This window comes from Telopea speciosissima, chromosome 6, assembly GCF_018873765.1.
Source record: "Telopea speciosissima isolate NSW1024214 ecotype Mountain lineage chromosome 6, Tspe_v1, whole genome shotgun sequence".
Taxonomy (NCBI): domain Eukaryota; kingdom Viridiplantae; phylum Streptophyta; class Magnoliopsida; order Proteales; family Proteaceae; genus Telopea; species Telopea speciosissima.
Genome location: NC_057921.1, coordinates 41,934,208 through 41,954,623, shown reverse-complemented (window position 1 = coordinate 41,954,623; position 20,416 = coordinate 41,934,208). Strand labels below are relative to the sequence as shown.

General features: G+C 37.3%; 1 protein-coding gene across 2 annotated transcripts; it reads left to right on the top strand.

Annotated features, from left to right (window-relative positions):
* Window positions 1-667: 667 nt before the first annotated feature.
* On the top strand, window positions 668-2,198 carry LOC122664243 (putative F-box protein At4g22180). 2 transcript variants are annotated; one of them, XM_043859982.1, is made up of 2 exons: window positions 668-1,958; window positions 2,052-2,198. In XM_043859982.1, exon 1 carries the CDS (start codon window positions 704-706, stop codon window positions 1,859-1,861), a length of 1,158 nt encoding a protein of 385 aa, XP_043715917.1. In that variant the 5' UTR covers window positions 668-703; the 3' UTR covers window positions 1,862-1,958; window positions 2,052-2,198. The 2 variants fall into 2 exon arrangements, with proteins under 2 accessions (XP_043715917.1, XP_043715918.1); XM_043859983.1 differs by having other exon boundaries at window positions 668-1,962; window positions 2,055-2,198.
* Window positions 2,199-20,416: the final 18,218 nt, after the last annotated feature.

Sequence of the window (20,416 nt, the reverse complement as noted above, 5' to 3'; positions counted from 1 at the left end):
GCGGCCAAGAAACATTCTTTTTCCCAGAAAAAAGAAAATAACGTTGCTTGATCGTGTGGATCCTGAACCCAAACACAAGAACACACAAAATTACCGTCTTGCTCCGTGGAAAAAAAAAAAATTCAATCCATTTTGATGCCTCTGTGCACTTTTATTAGCCCTCGCGTTGATGCATGGGTTACATGACAGGCAACGATCTCTTTCCCTCGAAAAATATATCACAATGACCAATAGATGTGGGTTTTAGGTAGGACACATGGCAACAATAAGGATTAAAATCCTCTGCAATTCTTTCATCTTGCGGTGCCTTGCAGTTCGGTCCTGGGAGCTTGACATGTGGAAGATGCTTCATCCAATGGTGTGAGTTCAATTGACCTAGTTTTTCTTCTTTCTTTCTTCTCAAGCTCGGCACCGATGGATGTCACATCTTTCATGTGTGGAGCTTTGAGATTGGAATTGCAAGGCACCGCAAGATTAACGGACTGTAGAGGATTTTTTCCCCAACAATAGAGCGTGCAACGAGAATAATAAGTGGAGCTGATCCGACTCACAATTTCCTACCAAGGTAAGGAAAGCCCCAAAGAAGTTTTTTTCTTATGATTGCTTCACAAGTTGCAGAAATACTTCTGTAGTTCCGCACTCAAGACTAAAGAGCTCTTGCGAGTCTTGACCGATATAGTCTCCTCCAAGTAAGGGAAAAGAGATGGAGCAGAGGAAGAAGAACGAATGTCATCCAGAGTGGAGGGAACTTCCCCATCACATCACCGAAATGATCGCAGACCGTCTCAGCTTCCCCGACATTCTCCGGTTTGCTTCAGTATGCGAGACCTGGAGATGGGTCGCAGCGGAAATTTCAAGACGGCGTCGTCTCTGTTCTTACCAATTCCAACCTCTGGTAATGTTCGATTACAATTTCGAAAAGGGTATCTGCGGTTTCTTCAATTTCCAGGAGAGTAGGGTTTACTGGATTAATATACCTGAAGCCCCTGCCAAACGATGCCTCGGTTGCTCCCAGGCCTGGTTAGTTCTACTTGATCCCTGTGTCGCTTTAAGTTTTCTCCTTAACCCCTTCACCAAAACCCGCATTTATTTGCCAAATTTTGAAGATGCCCACTTTTTGAATTTCGAGAAGGTGATATTGTTTCCTAATCCTATTGATCATATTTCAATGGAGATAAATAAACATTGTTTGGTTGTTGCATTGGACACTTATATGCAACTCTTCTTCTGTAGACTAGGAGATAAGTCATGGAGATCCATGCCGTTGAACCCTCACGGCAAAACTCCTTTCTTGGGTAGTCTTGTATTTTACAGAGGACAGTTATATTCATTGTCCGAAAAGGGTAAGCTTTGGGTTCGTAATTTGACAGTTGAAGGCCTCAGTGGCAATGCCAGTAAATGCAGAGTTGCTTTCCCTGTGAATGTCTTTGATGATGACGTTGATGACTCCATAGAATGCTACCTGGTGGAGTCCCAGGGGAACTTGTTACTGGTTATAAGGTTCATTAACAAGGAGCCTAGAAGAACTCTCAGTTTCTTGATATTCATGCTTCTGGAAAGCAATGACAGTAACGACCCAAATGGTAGTTATGTTTGGGAAAGGCAAATGAATTTGGATGATGATCAAACATTGTTTGTCTCCAGATATTGTTCCAAATCAGTCTCTCTCTCATCTAGGGAATACGTAGGATTGCAAGGGAACTCAATTTACTTCACTGATGATGTTTACTATCAATTTGAGAAGAGAGAGTATCCTGAAATGGGCATTTACCATATTGATGATGGCCGGGTTGAACGATGTCTTCCATTGGATTTATATCCATTTGAGAATTTAAGCATTTGGATCACACCCTCAATTTGAAATGTGGATTTAGAAGGGAAGCGTAGATTATGCACCAAGAGTCAATCAGACCTGTATATAGTTTCTTGTAGCTGGTTCATCAGTTGGAACAAGCAGGTGAATTCATGTTCATATCTTGGTATAGCTGTAAAGGAAATTGGTTTTCTTCATAAACTAGAGCTGGTTGCATATTGGAACATTTTAAAGAATTGGACCATATCTGTGAAGGCTTCGATGCATGGAGCTTGTGTCAAACAGTCTGTACAAACTGGGTAACTTCATACACTATTGTAGCCTTCTGTGCTTTGGACTTTATTAGTAAACCATATAAATGTGATCATGTTCTATACCTGCCCTATAATGGCTTGATCTGTAGCAAATTTCTTTATAATTGAAAATCTAGATATGTTGTAATAATTTCTACCCTCAAGGGAAGACTCTTAAAACTAACTCCAATCTTCAATTAGCAACATCTTTCCCCACAAAATTAGTGTTACTACTTACTGGATTGTGAAGAAGACTCTTAAAACCAATTCCAATCTTCTTTCCACTTGGAGGCCATACCTGCACCCACAGCACATGGCTATTCTTGTTTCTTGAACTGCAGGCACTAGACTCTGCCACCACTGCTAGAGATGGAGGTGAAATCATTATCAAGCTTGTGTCTGACCAAATGTTGAAGCAGACTTTAGGCATGTGAATGGTGCCACCATGGTAGCTTGAGCCGGTGTGGCACGGTTAATGGAGGCAATGGTGGCTGATGAGATTATAGAGGATGCCATCTCTCTCCCCCCCCCCCCCCCCTCCCTTTCCTCCTTTTTTATTGAAGAGACCTTGCATTAGTTACCTTCCCTATATATAGACTCACCTCTCCCTTCCATTCATTAGTTTGTCCTGAACCTCTTTTAGCCATAGGATCTCGTCAAAGGGGACATTAGACTTGGATGACCACAGAATGGAGGGATAACTTGGATGTTAAAGCTTTATGATTAGGCATCCTCAATGCGTGACACATGGCAAGAGCTCCTTTTTTTCTTACCATGTCCAAACACTAAGGGTGTAAATGATTGATGACTGAGTTATTGTCTGAGGTTATCATTTGTTTGAGCTCTTTATTTTCTTCTTTGATACCGAGATACTGACCTCAAGTTACAACCTCTGTTTCAGTAGTACTTTGAAAGTATTTGTGACTGATGAAAAATATAATTGTTGAATACATGTGGAACTGATATAAAAGATGAGAGGAGAAAAGTATAAGATAATAATTGTTAAATTCATGTGGACCTCATACAAAATATGGGAAGAGAAAAGTATTATTAACTTAATCTACTTCATTTATGATAAGAGCACTTTATTGTGATTCAAATCCCTTGATACTTTTGCTTCTTTTTTGTTTTTCTTGGGAGTAGGGGGAGGGTTGGAGAACTTGTGCTGTTGTGTATAATATGGTCCAGAAATAAAAAGAGGTGGTAGTGAGGTAGAAATTCATGTGATCCCAATCTCTTGGGATATCACAGCTGAATCTAAATGTTTTAACACTAGTGGTGGATATATCGACATCATTCCCATCCTTTTCTGCTACAACTTGACAGAGAATTTGTGTTGCCTATTTCCTGTGATTTCAAGTTTCAACCACATATTCTCATGGCACTTGTACCCTACCACAAACTTCTTGGAGTGTATGTCATACATCATGATTCAAGCACCACAATTGAGAAGGGTAAGGGTTTGTGTGTGTGGGGGGGGGGGGTGGTTGAGAAGGCTCTATCAAATGGACTGCTTTTGGAACCTAGGGTTTGGCAAAAGCCATGCCAGATTAGTATCAAGCCCACTTCACTTTAGCCCAGCCAATGCAGAGCTTGCTCTTCTTTTGGGTTTGTATTGGAAGGAAAAAAAAAGGGGGGGGGGGGGGGGGGGGCTCAAACTAGCTGGGGTTTGGGAAATTTGGGCACCTGAAGTCATGTTTCAGGGTATCTGCAACCAATGGAATTACAAGCTGAATTGGTTTAAAAGATCTAAGTGAGGTTTACATAATGTTGAACATCAATCAAGTTTAATGCTAACAAAACTCTTGGGAGTTGGAGTTGAGTTGGACCTACCCATTAAGGTTGTCCATTTGTTTGCTCTTATTTACATAGTATTGATAACACTATTGGATGAATAAGTAGGTAATGTTATTAGCTTCTGTGCATATGTTTTTGTTGGCCTTCTGCTGGCATATCAGAACATAAGCAAGGAAATAGCAGTAGCAGTAGCAGAGGACCCTTTGCGATGAAGTTAGGTTGCTGCGCATGGCACCTAGTTCCTTGAGAATGAGGGAAAAAACATACATAAGGTGTGGTCATGCATGGGATCTGATGTTATTATCCTCCTCTTGGATATGTTTTTGCTGTCTTGTCGAAGGCATTAGCGAAATGTGTTGTTCTTCTCAGTTACAACATTGTTCTTAACCCATTCACCATAAGCAGATAAGCTTACATGCACTAGCTCACCTGACTGAGAATAAACACCATTCATACAGCTTGAGCACAACCAACTGGGGTCTTGCTTAATCTCTTAACAGGAGCCCAATGGACTATAACTTTGGTGCTCACTTTCGTGGCCCAATGGACTATAGCTTTTGAAAATGAGAATAACAATGATTAAAAAAAAAAAAAAAATGTGAGAGGCCAGTAGAGTACCTTGCTTGCTCAGAGAACTCTCCCCCTTTTTGGGAAAACCTTGGAAGGTGGGTATCCCTTATATCTAAGCATGTCAAAATGAAACGAATCTGTTTACCGTTTACCGAAACCATGAAAATGCTTAATAAATGGATCGATTTTGTATTAAAATTGAGACCGTTTAGTTAATCAGTTTAAATCAAACCATTTAGAAAACCTTTTAAACCAAATAAACCGTTTAAAACTAATTAAACTAAAACGTTTATAAATGGTTTTGGTTTCAACATGTGAAACCATTTATTAAATGGTTCGATTTTGGTTTTACCTAAAAAACTTGCACCGAAATAGAACCATTTAACACCATTAGTTGTATCCATGTTCTTGATCAAGCAAAATCAACGCCCTTGCAGACTGAGTATGAATGAGAGTCGATAGAATATCTAGTAGTAGAATTGGAAACGTGCTAAAGCTAAGTGAAAGAAAACAAGCTTCTCCATTCAGAGAAAGGATTGACAATACAGAGTCACCATTTCTTTTGTGTTCTTTTTTTGGGTCGAGTTAACGAGGATAAATCGGCAGTTTCATATTTTAGTAAAGGAGAATGTTCTCTGTGCCGGGGTCGCAGGCTGCGCCCAGACACATGGGGGTGAACGCAATTAATACCCTGCCCCCCCTGCTGCGGTACAGAGAACATGAGGCCTTTTAGTAAAATTTTGTTTGGATAGCCCAACTGCATATGAAAAAATATTTGAATATTTGGAAAATCATTTGGACAGCCTCCGGGGATAAATAAAATATCTGTATTTTGAAAACTCTATTTTAATAACATAAAAGTATTTATTAGAAAGAAAAAAAAAAAACCAATATGATGGTATAAAAAAGGAGAGTTATTTGAAAACCTGCGTATGGATATTCTGGCATTACAATGACATAAGAAGGGTATTTTGGAAAAAAACTAGAATGAGTATGTAACTAATGAACTCAAAATAAACTATTTAAATAATGAAAAAGGGTACGGGGAGGGAGACTTACCAGTTTGGCCCAAAAAGGTCCTTGTCGACTCAGTCCGGCAAAGCTTGGCTGCTTCCGCCATGATCTCAATGGAATTCTGGCTCTCAGGGTATTTGGATATTTTCCTATTTTTCGGATTTTTCTAGGATTCTCTGGTTTTTCCTAGAATCCCTCTATCTGCTTTGTAATTTTTCTGATTTTCTCTGGAATTTTCTAGGTTTTCTTGTACTGTAAAAAATTTTTGAAATTTTGAAAAGTAGGGCTATTTATATCCTTCGTGGGTCCAAGAATTCACCGGCAAATTTGGTTAAATTCCCCAGAGAATATGGCTCTTCACCAACGAAAATCAAGGGGTTTCACAGGTGAATTTTGGATTTCTCTAGCAAATTGTACTGGCTTTCACCGGTGAATTACAATTTTCGGCCAAAACCTCCCCCTTCAACGCATTTTTCCGACAAACTTTCGGTGACAAAATTTCTCAATCTGATGGCCCAAATTTGACAATCCATGTATCATTGAAAGGTTTTTCTGAGTACTATCCAATAAAGTGAAGATTATACGCAAATTATCTTGGGAACAAAGTCATTTTGGCGCTCAAAGCGGGAGACCAACAAATGTTTTTTTTTTTTTTTGGGATAAAATGATGGCAAAACGGTGTTACCATTGCATCAAAGGTTAGATTCGGGCACATTGTGATAAAATGGACATATCCTTGAAGTTTTGGCTGATTCCAGAAAGGTTATGCTATCCGATTCCCCAAGGGTACAATGGTCTTTTCCACCATATAGGCTTTGAGAGCAATGCCAGCCTTATTATATTGTGAGCGTCTTTTAAGGTGACAAAATTTTAGTATCTATCGAATGCCTCCTTCGACTGAGGGTACACAATGGACAAAAAGTCAAAGGAATGATTGCATTTTGTCTAAGGGTGTGAATCGGTATGGTACATTGTACATATACCTCATACCAATGTTGTACGAATATTGATCGATACATGTATCTCATATTGATACCATGCTAAATCTATTTGGTTTTGTTTGGTACAGGTATCTGGTATGGTATGGTATGGTGCATTTTCACTGTTTTGTCCATACCAATACCAAACTGAATATCGATTCAGTACATATATCTCATACCGATACTATATTGAATTTATTCGATACAGTTCAATACAGATAAAACGATATGATATGCAATACACATTGACACCCTTAATTTTGCCAGATCCGAGTACAATACTACCTACACCTTGCAAAAGGGTGGAAGAGATGCAATGCATGAGGCCAAGTCCTATATTTCCATGACTGTAACCGAGCTAGGTTGTACAATAACGCTGACCCTAATTGAAATATTTCTTATGAGAGAGAGAGAGAGAGAGAACCAATTGAATGAATAAATGGGTTGCATTCCTTACACGTTCCATGTAGCAAACCCCATTTAGCTAAGATTCTCATGACTTACTCGATTGTGCCTCGTTCCTCATACCTCCATCTTTCAATTTTTTTTTTCTTATCTTCCATTTGTTATTTTCCATTTCTGTATTTATCATCTCATTCCCCTCTTTTCCCATCTCTTCACGCCTCTCCTTTTTTTTTCGTTTTTGTTTGGACCCATGTAGCCGATGTCATTTAATTGGGATAAGGTTAAGTTTGTGTTCCTTACATGTTCCCTAAGGAGGGCAATAAAAAAAATTTTGAAAAATAGATAACGGTTGTCTCACCCACTCCATCTAGATTGAACATGTATCAGTTTACCATCATACGAGAAGAGTAAATACTCTCCATGTACAGGGAGCTGTTTCGGGCTCATTGTGATACAGAGTATGGAAGATAGTGACTAGTGTGACAATGTTGCCGGAAATGGGATGGGAGGGAAGGGACGAGGGACGATTGTAATTTATAAACTTTAAATTATCAGGGGAGAAAGAGAAGTGAGAATTTATTATTTTAGGTCAATAAAAAAGAATTTTTTTTGGGTCGAAAATGAAAAAGAAGTTTCTATTAAGCCTTAGAAGACTTAAGTTTAGCCCATGATGGGTTCTATGGGTGGCCTTGGGCTTTTTATTTTTAGGTTTATTGACATAATGAGTCTCTTTTATAAGCTTATATTTGGGGTCGTAGTCACATACACATGCATAGCTTAGAACTTGTATCATGTATGACTTTCGAATAGAGCTGAATGGAAAGCAAGGGTCTAGAATCATGAACCCATCTAAAGATCAGAGTCATCATTCCAAATGGATTAGACTTAAAACCAAAAAACATGACTCTATTACCCATTATCACACAAAAAAAAAAACAAGGAAGTAATTGTAAAAACAGATAGAACACTTTTGGAATTCATCTCTAGATAAAGGACAGCGCCTCTAATAATACATTTTTAGCAATGATAATAAAAAAATCGGCACTAAAATTCGTCTTATAGAGTTGGTCGATACTTTGGCCCCGCCTAATTTGCATGTAGATCTTTGTCTCCCATTTTCGAAAACATATTATAATGATGAATCAGACAAGTATAGACAAAGTTATGCCGTCTAGAGGTTGACCCTAAGAACTTTAGTTCTTTATGCCGGACTAGGTTTTTTTTCTTGAGGATTATGAATTTCATCTTGCTTTTTTAAACATTAATATATTTGGTAAAGTTATCATTTAACTGTTAGACCCTTTTAAGTGTCAACATAAACTGTGTAAAGTTTGTATCCCAAAATTTCGTTTCATCTTGTACCGATGCGGAAACACACTGTTCAGCAACAACGGTATGAAGATCGACATCTCTCTGGTATGGTATCTTAGAGACCTGACGAAGGTGAAGTCCTTCGACTGGGCTGGAGGGGGGTATGACTATATGCTGAAAGCACATCTCTTCTCTATTGGATACATCATGCCGGATGCACCAATTGATCAAATCTTAGGAGAGATAATCCATAACTAAAACATGCAAACACCAATGGATTATGTATTGTGCATTGGGCACTTTCTAGGGAAGGTATTTACTCTTTACCACATGTTTGTTTGAGTAGCTAAGCTTTCGTGATATTGTTACATGGAACTCCCTTGTTGCAGGTAATGCATTGCACAATGAAGGAGACATTGGGATATGTCTTCTTGGAAGGCTTTTATATACTAGAATGAAGATGAATGAATCTACTTTCTCAAGTTCTCTCTTTCTTTTACTGACAGTAATTGTTTTTGAAAGTACTAAGAAAGCACTCATTCTAATACCGAAGTTGAGTAAATCTATAGATAAAAAAAAAAAATCGTAAGCATACGAGAGTCACAAGATTCCCGTCACTCCGAAGTCTAAAGAGAATCATAATATAAGCAACCTTACCCGGCCCCTTCTTTCCCAGAAAGACTGTTTCCAAATTTAACCAAACATAGCCATAAAGTGTGAAGACAATCAAAGTTTGATCCAAGGATCATGTTTATCATGATACCATTAGCTAAGAAAGAAGCCACAATAAATGTTCATATGGAGAATGGTAATTAAGCCCAACCATGTCCATTACCAAGGGGGCATGTGACAATCTTAAAGAAAGTTTACAGAGGACAGCTCTTTGACAAGAAAACTCAAGACTCCGTCAGTGTTTGCCAAGAAAGAAGGACTGATTTGATGTTCTTCAAAGGGTATTTTGGTGTTTTGCAATGTACGCTCGATAACCATGTGCCAAGCTGCCATTGGAATGAATGCAGAATCTTAGCAGCTTTCGATGGGCTGGCTGGCTGGTCTGAATTCTGGAACCTGACATGGGCTGATCTCATGTCGATCGGAATGATTTGGAATTAAATTAACCGGAATTGATGGAAACCTAGAAATAGGAGTATAACTGAAAGCGGAGATTTTTTTTTTATTTGTGATTTTTTGAAGTTTTTACTACGAGAAAAAAAACTTTATGTGGTCACATGGTTCTGAATTTAGACATAGGATCATGTGAAATTATCATTCATTCTCTCTAGATTGAAGTAAAAAATCTCATTCAGTCAGATGCTCCTACATGCATTCTTATTGGACCTTAAACTAATACAAGAGCTATACGACTAGACAACGATCTCTTATCTTTTTACTTAAATTAACTTGAAAATATTTCTACACAAATAAGTTTCATTGATTTTTTATTATTTTACTAACTTAAATAAGAAAACAATGAAAAAAAAAAAAGATAAAAAATAATCAATGGATAATACAAAAGATGGTTACAAGAATTAGCTATAATCAATATTGAGCTTCGTCGATTCTAATTCAAATTGGGGAGATTCATCTTATCTGATTTCGATTCCTCAAACCATAGTCTAGAAGCATAACAAGCTCTGTATTTAAGTTAATACTAGTATTTCTTATTCATATTGTTGATTATCCACCTAAAGAAAAATGCTTACTTTGCTCCTCTAGCTTATCACCATCATGGTTTCTACTCGTTTAAAAAATTTTCAATTCAAGTATAAAGTCAGTCTCCATGGATTAGAATTTGAATCATAGGATCGGTGGGAATTGATGAACACAAACAACATTAGTGAGAATCAAAAATAAAATCAAGTCCAATCAATTCTAATCAATGTTTCAAAAACCAGAATTTGATCAGTATCGGTCGATTTCGATCACAATCAACTGTTACGAATCCTAATTTTCACCATTTTGAAATGGCCAATTCTAGGATTTTTTTTCTAGGGTTTTTGAGATAGATTCCAACAGAACCAATCCGACCTGATTCTAAATATAAAGCCTTGATTCCAATTCAAATCGTTTTAATTAAAACCTTAGGGATCTATTCATCTTTGTCCTGGAGACATGAAAGTTTTTAAGAAAGCCGTTTGAAGTAGTTTTCGTGATTTAAATGGAGGGGCCAACCAAGAAATGATGGAAATCCCATTATCTGGATTGAAAGGGTCATGCTGGGCCTATCAATTCAATCAAAATGCCCGTAGTTGTCAGGTTTCGGGCCAATGTTTGGCCCGCATTTTAAAAGCTGGAAAAAGAAGTCGTATACAGTACGATTCAAAAACTTAAAAGGCATAAACTATTCCTTCTCACATGTATTATAATAATAATTTTTAAAAATAAAAAAAATAATAATTAAAAATATAAACGTCAAAAGGTTCAGAGTACCTCGTTTGCTCGAGAACCATTGCCCCTTTTCTTATGGAAGAAAATTAACTCTTACTTTGATTCTCTAATAAAGTCGGTATTGTTCTTGGTTGCATGTAATTGGGTGGCAAAACTCCTCAACCCATTCCATCAAAAAAACAAAAAACAAAAACTCCTCAACCCAAACTCCAAACTCCAGATCAACCAATGACCAATTTTAAATTTTACTAATCTAGATCCAAACTTAGTTTTGAAAATCACTGGTGCTTGGTTTGATTTAAACTACATGGTATCGACCACCTTCAAAACCTTGCAGTATCAGTCATATCGAACGATTCGATACCATGAAAAAACGAGATGGAATTCTTAACTGCTAGATATTAATAGAATGGTCTTAATTGGGGATTTGGATCCTTTGTAGTGCGACAGGAAGTGTAACGCATCATTTGACGACCTGTAGTGCTTGGGCATGCAGCCCAACACACAGGCGAGGTGCCCAACCACTACAGGCTGTTGGATATACGTTACACTCCCTATAGCGCTACAGAGGAGCCCAACTAAGGGTGTCAACCAGTTCAGTTTCGATTCAATTCTATGGCTTGTGGGTGTGACCCGAAACCGAACCGAAACCCGAGTCGGTTCTGGGACTAACAATCGAATCTGAAACACCTTGGTTCGGTCTCGATTCTAATTCGGTTTCAAAAAATGGTTTTAATTCGGATTTAATTCGGTTTTTAATACATTATAATACGGTTCCATGTTTTATAGGCTGCTAGTTCATCTATTGTTGCTGCTTTACTGTGTTCTCAAGGAACTCCATTTATATAAATAAATGCCCACAAAACCTTAAAGGAATACATCAAAATTATAATTCCAAAAGAAAACACATCAATAAATTCATAGAGAAACACATCAAAATTAGCTGTCCCAAAAGATATTATCATTTTGATTTAGTGCATACCATTTTGGTTACTTTACTTAATTATCATTTACCCCTAAAGATATTAAAAGATATAGGGTTTGGGAATAAATGGGTATTTGGTTCGGTTTCGGTTCAAACCGATGCTTCTGGACATGATACTGAAATCGAACCGAACCAAATTAAATTATCATACATCTGAACTGAAACCAAATTGAATTAATTCGGTTCGACTCGATTCGATTAATTCGACTCGTTTTGAGGTCGGTTTTCGATTTCGATTTGATTTTGACACCCTTAAGCCCAACGCTTGAATTGACCACCAGTTAAATTTCAAAATTAAATTAAATCAAATACCTATTTATCTATCTTCATTTTCTCTCTGATAATCCCTAGCACACTTATTTTTTGGTAAACCCTAGCACACTCTTGATAGTCCAAATTTCTTTTGGGTAAACCCTAGCACACTCTTGATGGTCCAAAATTTGCTCAATACTTTATTTTATCAATTGTTCAATTTCGTTTGGGCTCAAACTTGATATAGGAGCACCAAACCTTAAAACCCTATTTTTTTCACAAATTTTCAACTTCATTTAGCCTTTCATGTAACAGATTTAGGTGTCATTTATGGAATCTTTACTAGATGATCCATAAGAACCCAATTCCCGAAGAGAAGTGGTCGGGCTTACGCTCTTTTTGTTTTTTGTTTTTCTGGCAAAGGGGCTTACGCTTTTACTCCAAATGGTACTTCCATGGTACCACTCCCACCTATCTAGTGTGTCCCACTTTTTTATCAAGTCCCACTTGAAATGAATCCCTTTTGTGATATTCGATCCATATGCATATGTTGCATGAATCCTCCTTGTTTTTTAATGTTTTGAGTTTTGAAATTGATTGTGTGTTCATCTTTTTGGTTTGAGAACAACCTTGTAGTATTCGAAGGGGTCTAATAGTCGAATGCACGATTACTAGAGAAGTCAATGGATCGTTTTATCTTGAAGGTCGATTCACAATATTTCCGATTACACCATAGGGAGTGGAACATCTATGCTCTTAAGGACAGTGTCACGTGTTACGATCCAACCCGCAAATTTTCTAACATAATTTTTATTATAAGTACTTGAAAGAGAAAATGCAACTAAGCTTTTATTGTAAAAATAACTTTCTACTCATTTATATTTGATCTTTTAATATTTTAATATATAATTTCGTACACAAAGACTTTGAGTTACAGTAATTTATTATGATGACATTTAACAGTATTACACTATTACATGTTTATATAGTCATTGACAACATGTCGAAGCCGGAAGTTAAAATCTCATACAGTAAAAAATATGCAGTAAAACATTATAAATTCATAGATTCACGGAGTGACAAATGTTGCAGTAAAGGTATATATCATAGATTCAGGCAGTGACAATGTTGCAGTAAAAACCTCTCAACAATTCTCATTGATTCTTACCCAAAAGAAAAAAAAAATTCTCATTGATTTCAATTTCCGTATACGTACCTCTGGCTATAGCTGGATTTCGTATGCAGAGTTTCGTGTGGTCACATGAAATAAATGTCCTTCCTAAATCCTAATAAATGTTGAATGAATGTCTTACTAATAACTCTCTGTTTGCTTAGGTTTCTCCATCTTTTCCCGCATTCCGTACCCTGATTTTTACTTAAATTTATATATATTATTTCATTTACGGACCCGATCAAAGCGGCCCGAGAAAGTTACGGGAAATTGGTCTATTTACATGTGATCATGTCTTTAATTATTAGTATTTATTATTAATTATAAATGGATTTCTGTGTAAATATTTGATCTCTCCACCCCTCAAAATCAGTGTGCCTTCCCTTCCCTTCCCTTCCCTTCACTTCCCTTCCGTCTTCTTGCCCCACCATTGGATTACATTGGAATAATTGGTGGAACCCACCATCCATTTACCCCACCTTACCCTGTGGGCCCACCTTCTACTAAGAAAAAGACATAGATCCGCGACGAACGTTAATTTCGACATCACCCGCGTGGTTTACCGGTGATGATCACCATGGCTGATGTCAATTAAAGTCTTTATCTCCGTTGGATGACGTCATCAGATCTCATCCAACAGTTCAGCGGGATCCACGGCCTCCGAGTTATCTGAAATATTTTTATTTATCACCGACTTTGAAGTTTCAACGCAAGGGAAAGGGCAGATAAGTAATTAATTGGTGAAGCATGGGTAATGTTTTGACAAACATTCTCATTCACTATATCAGTATATCTGTCATCACCTCCATCACGTGGTACCTTCTCTCCTCCTCAACCAAAATAAGCCGAAATTGCTCAAGAGTGTGAAGAAATCAACTGTGCCTGTGAGAAAATTTCTTCCATTTAGTCAATCAAGATTAGATCGGTTACTTCACTAGGGGAGTTGTGGGTGGAGTTGATTCTTGAGTTTCTTTATGTGGGTTTTCCGGCGATGTCGTCGGCCGGTGGCAGGAGAAGAAGACTCTTGTTGTCTCTGATGGTTTTACTAATAATATCTGTTTTTCAGATTTGGGTTTGTTCTGATTGTCAGGTACGGGCAATTCGGGTATTTCCTGGGAATGAAGAACAAGAATCGTTCACCCCCTACATGACTGAGAAGAAGAAGAGGAGCAGGAATGAAGATTTGTTCAATAAGTTCTTCAATGGAAGAAGAGAAATGGGTTTCAACAAAACCAAAAATGTTTATGAAGAAAGCAAGAGAAAAGTTCCCAGTTGCCCAGATGCTCTCCATAACTAGCAGGACAGGTTCCTTAATTCCTCCTTTTTTTTATTTTTGTTTTGTTCTTCATTTTTGGGTTCATTTCACTCAAAAATTTTCTTTTGCATCTGGATACATTAATTTCATCCAAAATACCCACGTTTTCTCCATTGTTTTGATTTAATAAGGTTGTATATCTCAGTGATTAAGTGGGGAAACCGGGGGTATTTTGGTAGTTATCCATTTTTGAGCTTTATATTCATGGAAGATGAAGCAGTACTGGATGAACATGATCATGTTGTGTGTACAGAAAAGAAAACGGGTTTCTGGACTTTGTATTGCTAGAATCTCTGTAACCTGCCATTTTTTTTTCTTTTCTACTTTCATGAGAAGAAGAAGAAGAAATGTAATCTGCAAGAAACCTTTTTTCTCTGTTTTTTTTTTTTTAACCAATTAGTACTCTGAAGTCCAAATTTGTTTCTATCTTAGCCTTTTACTTAATTTTGGCAGCAAAACAGGTGTCTTTCAATTAAAAAAGTGAAAAAGTAAAAAGACTATTGACCTTTTCATCTTCTTTCCACCTTTCTTTGATGGAGAACAGAGCTACTCTACTCTCAGTTCCATTCCCTACTACTGATAGTCTATCATCTACTAATGTCGGGTTCTTTTTGACCAAAGTCAACTAGAATTGCATGATCTAGACAATCTAACTACATCAATCAAATAGTTTGATTGGATCGTAAGGATTTTGTTTGTCTGATGGATGATAACAAAGTTAAAAACTGTTTTTTTTTTACTGTGAAGAAATAGGTTTGTGGGTTATGCTAGAAAATTGAAATCCATTTCAATTTGTAAAAGTTTCTGAAATCTCATTTTAATATTGGGTTTTGAAACCCTTTGAAAAGTTTTGTTTTGTGGTGCAGTGAGCCTTGTTTTCTGATGATTTTGAGGAGACAAGAACAAGAAAAGGAAAAGTTTCATATTAGACTGTTAGAGAAGGTGTGTTTGGTTGTTGTTTTGTTTTATTTTATTTACGTTTACGTAGGAGAGGCAGAGAGAGGGCAGATTGGCAGAAGCACAGCAAAGTAAAAAAAAATTGTAATATATACAGAGGATGAGGTTAAAAAAGGGAAAAAAAATCTAAAAAAAAGTTATTTCTGGTAGTGTGTGCGATACTGTGATTAGTAGCCGTGAAGTTTGTCTTTTAGTGGTTTGGAATGGAATCAAATTGACTTCTTCTTCCTCCCTTGCCGGGTTTATGTTCTATCTATTCAACTTGTTACGAAAACAACAGTAGAGAGGCAGTAGTGAGACACAGAGCCAATCTCTCTCTCACAGTCATCGATGTTTAAAAACTGTCTTTTTCTCTCTGAGAGTCAGTCACTCCATGTTTGACAAGTTTTTGGGATTTTCAGGGCCACTTGGAATTCAGGGAGAGAGAGAGAGAGAGAGAGAGAGAGAGAAAGAGAGAGACCCTTCCCCACCCCAAACCAAAAAGACCAAGGTCTTTTAGCTAATTCTTAACCCTACATCCAATAGATAGGTCTTGTTCTTGTTTGGGAGATGGGTTGAAATAGATTGATTAATAGACAGTTTGGTGGTGGACCACTGGCCTACACAGTTGTTAACTTGCCATTTCTTTCAACACCTAATGATGTGCACTACACTCTTAGTGAGAGAGCATAGGAGAATAGGAGATGGTTCATCATCTCTTTGTAGTATTTCATTGTTTGTATCTTGTGCTATCTCAAAGCTCCATATCTTGTTTACCAGTTTTTCAAGTCATAAATTAAGCCTAATTATGGAAAATTTCTTAGATTATATGTTTTATTTTTTTTGTATTTTATTATACTGTTTTATATACATGCAAATATTATTGATTGATCATAAAATGCAAAGATACACACACATACTCTCTCTCTCTCTCTCTCTCTCTCTCTCTAGTTGAATGTTTTAAAGAAAAAAAATCAAATGAGTTTATTTTTTTTATTTAGTTTGACTTACTTTAGGGTCTTTTTGGTATTATTTTTCATTTTGATTTTTGTCATCATTAATGAGAACCATTTTTTATCAAAACATAAAAAATGGTTTGGTGACCAATAGACATAAAATGGTTTCTTCAAGAAATAGGTTAAGAGATGTCCCCTTCACCCACCTTCCTTATAACTCTCTCAACTCTCCTTGCAGTACAGTGGTGTTTTCTAGTTCAGAAACCGGTTGAGCAGAACTTTGGTCATCGCTTGAATGAGATCCCGTAGGCAATTCTACGTTCATATCATCTGATAGCTCAGATGGCGAATGCCCATTTTCGATAGGTTTTTGGTTTTTTACCCAAGTGAGGTAACTGTGCTTGCTCGACATCCCTACCAGCCGGCTCGACATAAACCGCTTCGCACATAGCTGTTCCTCCTTCCTCATTATCCTTCATCTCGCTCATCATTTTCAAACCCAAGACAATAATATAAAACCTCTATGTAAAGAATAAAATTGAAGCCCCAAACCTTATTATGAAAACTAGATTCAACTTTCCCGCTTCTCCTCTACTGTTAGTAAGCAACACAACCAGAAGCTCTCTCAAAGAAACAGTAACGAGGGCTGCTCCGGTTAGCAGCGAGTTGCAGCGATGGGAACCAACACTTAAAAACCCTAAAATCCACAACTAAGATGGGAACCAGCGATGGTTAGCCACAAGTCGCCGTTGTGCCTTTCTGGCATTTGAGGCCAGCTTTTTGGTTGTTGGAGCCTCGCATTGGTAGGCTTGACCTAAATTGATCGCCCCAAAATTAGCCTGATCCATTATTAAATGTGTCAGATTCAAGCATCGACTAATTAATAATAGGATGTTTTCTATGCAAGGTAGTAGTAATCTGATGGTTGTCTATCCGAGATAATAATTAACCAACCAATCAAATAGAAACATGTCCATGCCTTGGCCTTCAAGGCCCGATTACCTTACTAGGTGGAATTGTGGAAACAATGCTAGGCCTTAAATTGGTTGGGACAGATTAGGCTCAACAATTGACACCACTATTATACGCTGCCCCCATCATATTGACATTATATATGCCAAAGGAGGATTCATCATTTTTTGGGTGTTAAGAGTGTATACAAGGGCCTATGGTATTAACGATGAGAGATGAGAAAGATTATGTGAAGAGACGTACATATAAAGGGCCACGTAGCGACCTTTTTTTTCCCTAAGGGATTATCTTCTTCGTTTTGTTGAAGACATAAATGACTATATAAAAGTTTCTAAGTAAGTCCATAATTATCCTTTATCTTATATGTATTACAACGGATGGTGATAGACTCAAAATAACAGTGCATGATTACAAGGAGAATACACCCCCCTCCCCTTCAAATTTAGAATAGGGCACTCCCTAATCTCTACTAATAAGAGACTCATCCTTAGAATAAACTAGGAAATAAAAAGAGGAAAAAGTGGGATAGATCTACATCACTTGAAACAATAAAAGGAAGAGAAGGGGGGAGGAATCTACCCAAGAAGAGTTGAGGTTGTATTTTTCTCCCTATGAGAACCACTTTTTCCTCTCACATAGCATAAGCTAGCCATCCAAAAAGACTTTTTTTAGAAGCTCATTGTAGATTACATGTTTTTTCTTTTTGGGTAAGACATTGTAGTTTACATTAGTTACCTAGAAGTCTAGAACCTAACTTAAACAACAAAAATTTTCATCTTGACTTGTGTATGTCGCTCTCATCCAAAAGACTTAGTTTAAAAGCACATTGTAGACTACTATAAACATGCATTTCGATCAATTCTTGCCACAAGATTCATAGTGTGGTTGATAGACCTAACCAAGTGACTAAAATAGGTTGGCATGGAGGATGTGGACCATTTAACCTATTTTCACCAAACCTTAAATGGATCTGCCACTTCCACAAGCTAGTTGATGCTCAAGCTTTATATCTATTTTCAAGTCAACCTCTATTCACTTCTCCTTTTTTTGGAGAATTATCTTGTCAAAAACATTTTGTCACATGTTTAAATAAAGCTTGAAAAAATTTCCCTACCAAATGACTGCAGATCGAGCTCAACATATCTGGTACCATTTCAAAGAATAACTGAAACTAAGGGTGCAAAGTTTGATTTGATGAGTCTGTTATGTGTCGATTTTTATTTAGGTGTAGTTCTTTGTGATTATAGTTAGTTATTATAAATTTATTATTAATTATATGTATCTACGGGATGGTGGTTATTTATTATATGTAGTTATTAAAAGTGTGATAAGTTTAGAAAGATATTTTAGGAGTTGAGAGATTGTAGGAGTGGGGAAGTGGGTAGTTAATGTTAGTTGTGTATTTATTGATGTATGAAGAAGTAGAAAGGAATGAGAAAAATATTAATTAATTCTTGAGTTTATCTTGAGAGAGGATTGGCGACCTCCCAATTGCGCCAGGACGCCATTGCTTCGTCTGTAAAGCAAAACTCTATCCCAAATTTATCTCTCTCTTCCTCTCTTTCTATCCCTACTATTTCTCTTTTATTTTATTTTATTTTCAGATTATCTTGCACGTAACAAATGTCATCAGAGCCAGGCATGGCGGAGGAAATCGACCGTCCCGGGTCTATGCGGGTGTATCCACCTCTGTTCAATGGCTGGATGGAAGCGATTTGTTCAACAAAGATTGACCGTCTCGAGTGCGTATGAGTTTTTCATCAGGTTTTTCAAATGTTGGTATTGTTAGACCGACGAGGTGTAATATTGGCAATCAGCGGAAACAACTTGGGAATTACCCAAACAAGATTTGGGATCCGGGTGGAATTGTTTTTAATTTTTATTTGTAATTTAATGGTCTTGTCCTCAAGACCAAAATTTAGGGGGATGGAATGTTATGAGTTGATTTTTATTTAGGTGTAGTTCTTTGTGATTATAGTTAGTTATTATAAATTTATTATTAATTATATGTATCTACGGAATGGTGGTTATTTATTATATGTAGTTATTAAAAGTGAGATAAGTTTAGAGAGATATTTTAGGAGTTGAGAGATTGTAGGAGTGGGGAAGTGGGTAGTTAATATTAGCTGTGTATTTATTGATGTATGAAGAAGTAGAAAGGAATGAGAAAAAATATTAATTAATTCTTGAGTTTATCTTGAGAGAGGATTGGCGACCTCCCAATTGCGCTAGGACGCCATTGCTTCGTCTGTAAAGCAAAACTCTATCCCAAATTTATCTCTCTCTTCCTCCCTTTCTATCCCTACTATTTCTCTTTTATTTTATTTTATTTTCAGATTATCTTGCACGTAACATAGTCTGAGACCGGCCAAAGTCGGCCCTAAGCCTAACAAGACATGGGCTAGGCTTCTCAATCCATGGCTGGGTTTTCCATCCTACGGGTTGAGCCGGGGCTGAGATTTCTAAGCCCAGGTTTAGGGTTGGGCCGTTCTAGGGGCTAACAACAGTGCTTTCTTCTATCAACCCAAGGGCACTTTGTGGTTGGATCATATAAAGCCTTGGGAAATGCTTTAAGAGTCAACCTTCTACAAAATGGTTTAATTAAATCCAAGGAGAAAGATGATACCATGGTTGAACTGAATCCTGGCCTGGTTTTAGCCTGAACAACCTAGCTCAAGATAGGCCTGAAAATATTGTTTAGGGCTGAGCTGGATCGGCGTCAACCCATCTCAATGGTCTACCCCAGCCTGAGCCCGAACTATATATAGATAGGGCTAACCCATATATAGTTTAATCAACAAGGGCCTATGATGGGCCTATTTTGTCAGGTATCCATATGCATGGCCTAGTTCCAATACAAGTTAAGACATATGCCTGTCGATCCAGGGCTTGCCCTAGTGGTTCGCTACTCCCTTGGGAGAACTGCGTCAAGCGCTTGATCGGTGGTTCAAGTCTCCTTAGCGACACCTAGTCCACATTCAATTTCTTTCCAAGAAGTGGAGCCTTTGGGTACCATATTTGACCCCTTGTGGGTCCCCTCATTGCCTCCTTGTTGGGTCCTGTTGAGGTTGATGGCCGGTGGGCCCTTGAATTGCACCAAAAAAAAAAAAAAAAAAAAATATGCCTGAGCTTCTTCTCTATTCTAGCCATATTAGTTAGAGAGTGAGAATTGAAGCACCATAACACATTGAAAATTAGTTTTCGATAATAAAATTAATAAGTGTAGAATCTTAATTTAAAAAATAAAATGCTATTCTC